The sequence below is a fragment of the Photinus pyralis genome, unplaced genomic scaffold, assembly GCF_008802855.1.
Source record: "Photinus pyralis isolate 1611_PpyrPB1 unplaced genomic scaffold, Ppyr1.3 Ppyr1.4_LG4, whole genome shotgun sequence".
In the NCBI taxonomy this organism is placed as follows: Eukaryota; Metazoa; Arthropoda; class Insecta; order Coleoptera; family Lampyridae; genus Photinus; species Photinus pyralis.
In genome coordinates, this window is record NW_022170511.1 from 32,806,775 (window position 1) to 32,814,312 (window position 7,538).

Sequence of the window (7,538 nt, forward strand, 5' to 3'; positions counted from 1 at the left end):
TTTTACAGTATTTAGATTTTTCAATGCCTGTGCTATTTAGTTTTCTTAGAAAACTTTCTTTGGAATTTCAAAGGTTTTAATCACAATTTCAATTTTTAAGATTTCTGGTCTGAAATGGTCCAAGCTATTCAGTGTGATAACTCCCATGTCGCCGTACTTGGTAAAAAGGGAGAAGGTTCGCATGTTTATAAAATTCGTGAAATTGTCGCACAGTCATTTAGTCCAAGGTACTCTCAAGTGCGGTCAGCCATAACTAATGGCGCCATATTTTTGACGATTTAAAAAAACAAATTTTGTCACCTATCAATCATTACGAAGCATTGTTTTTATCTTGACGACTTATGATTTAACAAATAAAAATGCTTAATTTGATTTGCACAAATTTTCTTTTCAGAGGATTGGACCACCAGTCAAGTACCCAGTGTATCTCATTACTAAAGCTCCTTGCAGAAGGTGGACGAACAGTAATATGTTCAATACACGCCCCTAGTGCGAAACTAATATCCCAATTTGACAACGTCTACATTGTCTCGGCGGGGCAATGCATGTTTCAAGGGAACGGAGAGGAGATCGTACCTTTTCTAAGCAAGGTTGGACTTGACTGTCCGAAACACTACAGCCCCGTCGATTTCAGTAAGTATGCCAAGCTCTTAGGTTAGATTCAAATTCGTGCTGCAGTTATCGAAGTTGCCAATGGCGACTACGGCTATGAATTCTTGGATAAGATGTCATCGTGCATGGATAACGGTCGAAATACTAACTATCTCAAAAAGGACGTGAAAGACGTACACCAAAGCATTAACGAAATAAATTCCGCGTCGACGTCAAACGAAAAGAAGATTAGCCCATACAATTACGACTGCTCGGTGTGGTACCAATTCAAGATATTACTGAAGAGGTTTTGGTTACAAACATTTAGAGACTCTGTACGTATCATGGGATGGAAATGAATCTAATTGTCAGAGATATTTTAGGGATATTTAATTTTCAAAATGGTACTATATGCGGTGTTAGGTATTCTTTTGGGCAGTTTCTATTTAAATATGGGACATGACGGTTCGATGACGATCTACAATTTTGGGTTTTGCTACACCTGCATAATTGCGTTTTTATACCTGCCATTGATGCCGGTTCTACTTCACTGTAAGTAGACAGTTTTTCTAACAAAAGGGATAATTGCGAGCCCCAACAGTTCCTGTAGAAGTACAAATAATAAAAAGGGAGCACTTTAATCAGTGGTATGGTCTAACAGCCTACTACTTAGCTATGAGTTTTACGACTCTACCCTTGCATACGGTGATGACGGTGGGGTACGTTAGTATCGCCTACTTTATGAGCGATCAACCAATAGAGTTGCAAAGGATATCTATGTTCCTTTTGGTGTGTGTGTTAACAACTTTTATATCGGAAAGTTTCGGACTAATGATTTCATCAGTATTAAATTTAGTGGTAAGTGCAGTATTCTAATTTTGATAATAACCACAGTTAGACGTTTCAGAATGGTATGTTCTTGGGACCATGCCTCGCTGTGCCTATCATGCTCTTGGCAGTTTACGGAATTGGGCAAGGATCCGATATTCCACCACTGATACGTTTCGCAATGTACTTTAGTTACCTACGTTACGGAATGGAAGGCTTAATCATCGCCATTTACGGATACGACAGACCAGTACTACCGTGTCCAGAAGAAGTGGACATATGTCCGCTGCGCGATCCGGCGTATTTAATTAAGTTTATGGGAATGGCGAATGTGATATTTTGGGTGGATATATTAGCACTCATCGCTTGTTTTCTCATATTTCGTTTGGCAAGTTTTTACTTCTTGCGCCAGAGGTTACGACCGAATAAAACTTTTGCAGCATTACATGTTATCGGTAGAATTGTTAAGTCACACTTCAGCATCAGTAGATAGCTTTCTTGTTTTTAGGTACAACTTGAATTAGGTTACCTCGATTGTTTTTTTTTAGCAAAATATACTTTACCTATCAGTCTTTCGTTTATTTTCAGTAGTTCAACAACCGTCCACACCTGATGTGTCATTTCACGAAGACTCCTATCGGCCAAACTTTCAAATGAATCGACCACTGAATGTTGGAGCACATTTCTAACAGACTGATGCAAAGGATGACTGTATGTGATGTGAATAACAAGTTTTACAATATACACTTTCATAAGTCATTAATTATTAATCTATTTGAATCGTAAATCTATGGGTGCGGTCACTAGGATTAATAATTTAGAGACAACCGAAGCCACCTGTATGTACCTAAATATAAACCCAAATTCTCCTCCGAAGGAAAGATACTCCTTCATTAGAAAAAAATGAAAATCGCCATTTTTAAAAAGTAGTAACAAAGAGAACTATCGAAAAAAGGTTCAAATTCAAAGTTGCAAAATCCGTTGGGATAAATTCAATGGGCGTAGAAACAAATTTTTCCAAAATGGCAGTACTCGAGACATTGACATAAACTTCCTTATTTTAAATGGACGCCATATGGCATTATTACTTCACTTGATAGAGAAAAAAATTACAAAACCAGTGATACTAAACATTTTGGGAATCAACCTTGCATTTTTTTCTTGAAGTTTACAATGTATTTCTTGTGGCAATCATTCAATGGTCGTGTCGGTGGTGACTATGCGAGACAATAAACGAACGAATTTAGTGTCAATCACAACCAGCCATGGACCTGTAACATTAAGCCAGATCTATCAGAGAGTATTCAGAATTTATAACAGTGAATATGTGACTGCGGAAGAGTATTTAAAACGATTACAAATTATCGATCAGATGCTTTTTTGGTCAGATGCAAAAGTACCTACACTTGGTAGGAACTGAAAGGTGTTTGTTAACACTAAAACACAAATCGAGAAAAATGCGAATTGCAAATACAAAAACTAAAGTGAAGATAAAAGTGGTGGAGATAATGTAGCTGTCGAAAAGTAAGAACAAATTGTATCAACGAATCATCAAATGTTTTCGATTTGCCGAAGAAGAGCATACCCCGAGACATTGCACAAATGTTCTGAAATACAGATTATTACACACAAAGAGGAAACTCAATATAGTCGCATATTAATCATAATGGTCGACAAATAAACACTAACAGCCATGATAGAGAGTAGAGATTAGACTTTCAAAGCCACAGCGGCATGGCGGGGTAGTTTGGTGGTAAAGCAAGCATGTAGCCCGTTAAGAGGGTACGGCAATGCGGAGATCAGACGATAGCGCGGAATTGAAAATAGTGCCTAATGACCTACACCATTGAATAGGTAACCTACACTCAATGGATGTGATAATTGGAAGAACATTTGCAGAATTAAACCACGTTGTATAAGTATAAGTTAGGCGGTATCAGTTCAACTCATAAACACATAAAATGTTACAAAGTAGTAATGGGTTAACTGAACTGAACCTCAAACAGATCATAGTTATTTTGCTAATATAGATGGTATGCGTTTGATCGTTTTCTCAACAAAATTGGAAAAAGTTGAATTTTTATGCACTTTATTTTAATATATTATTTTTATATATTTATTATTTTATTCAGCACTAGAGCTTGAACTGTCGAGATGGGCAACAGCGAATTTGTTTATGGGAAAGCACTCGGAAAGGCAAATGTAGATAATTAAGTTGGATATGGTGGCTGAAATTAATGTTCGGAGATGTACGAAGTAGCGCTATGCCATTGAATAAAACTTTATTCCGTGGCTAGAAACTTACGTTGCAAGAAACTATGAAACCCACGTCTCCTTATACTTGTTCACATAATATTTTTACAGGGAAAGCGTATTTTTGTTTTTTTGTAGTGAAACTTTTAATTTTTTCTGGTTCTCTAACTAAAAAACCGGAAACAGAGATTACATGTTTTAATTTTCCTTTGAATTATAACACCATATTTACCAGTACAGTGCAGTGCATTAATTTAAGTGATATCTATTTGGGAAAAATTTCTGCACAATAAAGTCAAAATTGTACCTATAGAGTAGGTATAGACGAAGAGCCAGTGACCAATTTTAGGTTGTTAATTCAAAAGTCAAGTTCAAAATTCACACCCCTAGCAACACAATTCCGTATAAAACGCGTTTACTAGATAGCTAGAAGGCTGCAAAATCGCCGAAAAAATAAGACAGTTACCAAATCACATAAGTATAAAAACTGGAGTGGCTCTTCAGCTGGTATGGAGGCTGATATAATTGCCGAGCGATTTTCGAAAAGTGTACGGCATAATTTATGAAAAATTAATTGCTGATGGTGACAGCAACTGTTATAAACGAATTCCAGACACGCATCCGTATGTAAACGTTGTAGTTCAAAAAGTTTAATGTAAAAACCATCTTATGAGAAAGTATTCCAAAAAATGTTTAGTGGTTTCGGGGTGGGCATCTGATTCCGCCAACAAATTCACCCCCGAACCCCCAGGGAGTGGATTATGAGAGTAACTTTCAAATCTTTACAAATAATTTTACCATTTTAGGGTGTGTATCATGATTTTAGGTATTCGATATTCAAACTGACGGCCCTCGAATAGTATTTTGTCGAAGTTTTACACATCAGTCAAAAAAATAGGAGTTAACTCCTTGGAGTTTGGAAATAAATATTGTCAAAATAACTGAATGCTCCCCTTCAAACCACTAAGACTAAACCTTTCGTTTGGAAATATTTTCGATCGAACTTTTACAGAAAAAGTTAACGACTTAAAAACATACAGTCGATTGGGATATCTTTGCAATAAACCAAATGTTCAAAGTGGAACAATAATATCGGATTGAAAATGAAGAGGTAATGTAGAAATCTACATGAAAATCTACGTCATTTGATACCACATTTCCCTATACCTAACATCAAAAGTTTTCAAGCTAGTTTTCAAGTTACTCAAGATTTTTCAAAATTTTTGACGTTTGACTAGTTTCTCTTTAGCGCCCTGTACATATGGCTCCGTTGACTTCAATTTCAATAAGTCTTCCAAAATCAACAATACCGGCGCGATGCTACATGCGAATCATTAAAATTTTGAACACCCTTCTACAGGATGTTTTAAAATTAATGGTTAAGTTTAATAACTTCGAACCTGAAAAAGTTGATGACTTTCAAATGTGGAAAAAAATTCTACATCGATCAATTATTACATGCGCTATATACATATCTGTTATGTTTTCGTTTTATTTAAGATTTTCTAAAAGTATGCCCGTTATATGCATAATTTTCTTAGGATCCCTTGAAATAAACGCATTAGCAGATCCCAGAAATATGCCAATAAGAGATTCCGACAGAATTTTAAACGTCATCGAAAATAAGAAACGACCTCAACAAACCTCATAAGTTTCTATACAGTATTATAAGTACTACGTTTAGATTCTAAATGACATGTTTTCTCAAATTTTAGTTTTAATTGCGGGCAGTGCCAGTGGGTGACCTATTTTAGATTTTATTTTTTTATTTGTTGCAGTGTGTAACAGCATATGAGGAACATGAACTATTGCGCTTCATTTACGAACATGATTTGAAGGGCAGGAGACTTTATCTAAAATTACCCCTACTATTAGTGCTATAGCCAATCACTTGTGAGGCTGCTTTATTACTCGTTTATAATGACAGCTGAAGTGTTCCCAATTTGCACATAAATGAAGCCATTTTGGCGTCTTTTAGAATCTTGGTACGGTATACCACAAGCTAGCATCTATTCGTTAATTTATATGAAGGATAATTCTATGTTTCTGTAAGTATAACAGTTTTTCGAATACTTATTTCCATAATGCAAATAAATTATATTGTAACGGAAACGCTCCAGACATGACGTCGCCTTTGGCGCTCTGGAATTTTCTACGCGCGCGATAGTGGAATTTGTGTAGGAAGATTCGAGAATGTACGCGGATGTTCTGGACTTACATTGCTTGCGTGTATAAATGGTTGCGGACCGAACATCGCGGCAGTCTACTACCAAACGAGATCGAGCGCGGAAATATAAATTGCGAAGTGTGTGTGATATAAATAATCGATATAAATTGTACGGATTTTATAGTGTTTTAGTTCTGTTTAATAAATATTGATATAAATCGAACCCGAATTTATAAATCACGTTACAATATGTATGAAGAGTTGACAATTTTTTGCTATACTTCGAGCGTAGTATGACTCATGCGTTTGGGCTTAAAATAAGAACACATCTGTGATGGATTTGTTTACTACAAAATAGTAAAAAGTACCTATCTTGTAAAATAAGAAATTAGAAACCGAATTGGAAAAAGTTAACCAAAAAGCGCATTTCAAGATTCAATTTTACATTTAGATAACAACTTTTTTTCAATTTTAGCAAGCGAGATCATCCCAGGAAAGGTGTCAAAAATAAACACCTTCTAAACGAAGATCTGCTTAGGTCGGTAATCAAACACAATCGTAGGATTTCAACCTACAAAACCACTTACAAATTTGTGTTCGTTTATCAATCATTTTCAATAATTGATTTGAACGCAAATTATATATTTTATAAAAACAGTTAATATACCAATTTATGCTTAAAATTCACAGTTTAATTGTTGTTAATTTAATTTGCGTTATACCGTTTTCGTTATACCTACCAATTCAAAATGATAATAAGTATATAAAAAACACTTACCCAGTTCCGTAAGGAATGTTCTTGGGGCCATATCTGGAAGAAATTGAACATTAGAAGAAAATAATGGTGGCAAAGGCAAGCAGAGGAAAATCATAGATTTTTTGAACTGAATAAATCAATGTTCGAGGCGAGAGAAAACTTGATACGTTGTGTGAGATCAGTGTCAAATATTCATATCGAAAATGCAATCCGTTATTGTGAGGAAAAGGGTCCAATTGGGCGTTAATAACAATTACAGGCACATGAGAAACTAAGTTAAATTAAGGAATAAACACATACCCTTTTAGAACAGTGGAAAAGTTAAAAAAAGTCACTCGATTTCACAAAACACCCGACACTACTTCGCACTAAATCGAACTGATTTACCAATAAATACCCTTCTCTTGTGAACTACGGCCTAAACACGTGTGGAGCGATCGTACACCTGCGACGCTCTTATCTCTACCGCCAGACCTTTAAATTAATGAAACAAATATTATTTAGAAAACCACTGCCTTTATATTAATCGTGTCATTGAATAAAAGACACTGCTAATTCATTTTGATTAAATTATTATTAAATTATTTTGTCATAAATGCTATTGATGATTTTTGTTGAAACTAAATTGTAGATTGTAGAACAGATTTAAAATGGCACTAATTGTGGTTAAATAGTTCTTAGGGTCGGCACTTGATATAAATCCCGATTTCCAACTCTAAAACATTTGACCCAACCATCAATGGTACACAAAAAGCTTGCATTTGCTTCAAATTGACGGGTATTAGAGATACAGTTCTGCAGCAAAAAGAAAAATTTACCCTTTGAATCACTTTAATGCCATGTTAAGCAGAAAATACATTCCAAAAAAAGTCTGAAAATCACCAGAACTGTAGACGTACGTAGGTAATAACAAATTGTTCTGTTTAATTTTTAACACAGACA

General features: G+C 35.2%; 1 protein-coding gene across 2 annotated transcripts in view; it reads left to right on the forward strand.

Annotated features, from left to right (window-relative positions):
• Nucleotides 1-1,991, forward strand: part of LOC116168073 (ATP-binding cassette sub-family G member 4-like) — a 44,604-nt gene extending 42,613 nt beyond the window's left edge. For both annotated transcript variants that reach the window (XM_031483725.1, XM_031483726.1), the window contains 5 exons: nt 395-633; nt 679-926; nt 975-1,143; nt 1,193-1,449; nt 1,499-1,991. In XM_031483725.1, coding sequence (XP_031339585.1) covers nt 395-633; nt 679-926; nt 975-1,143; nt 1,193-1,449; nt 1,499-1,912 — 1,327 coding nt within the window. In that variant the 3' untranslated portion in view covers nt 1,913-1,991. The remainder of the gene's footprint in view (nt 1-394; nt 634-678; nt 927-974; nt 1,144-1,192; nt 1,450-1,498) is intronic.
• Nucleotides 1,992-7,538: the final 5,547 nt, after the last annotated feature.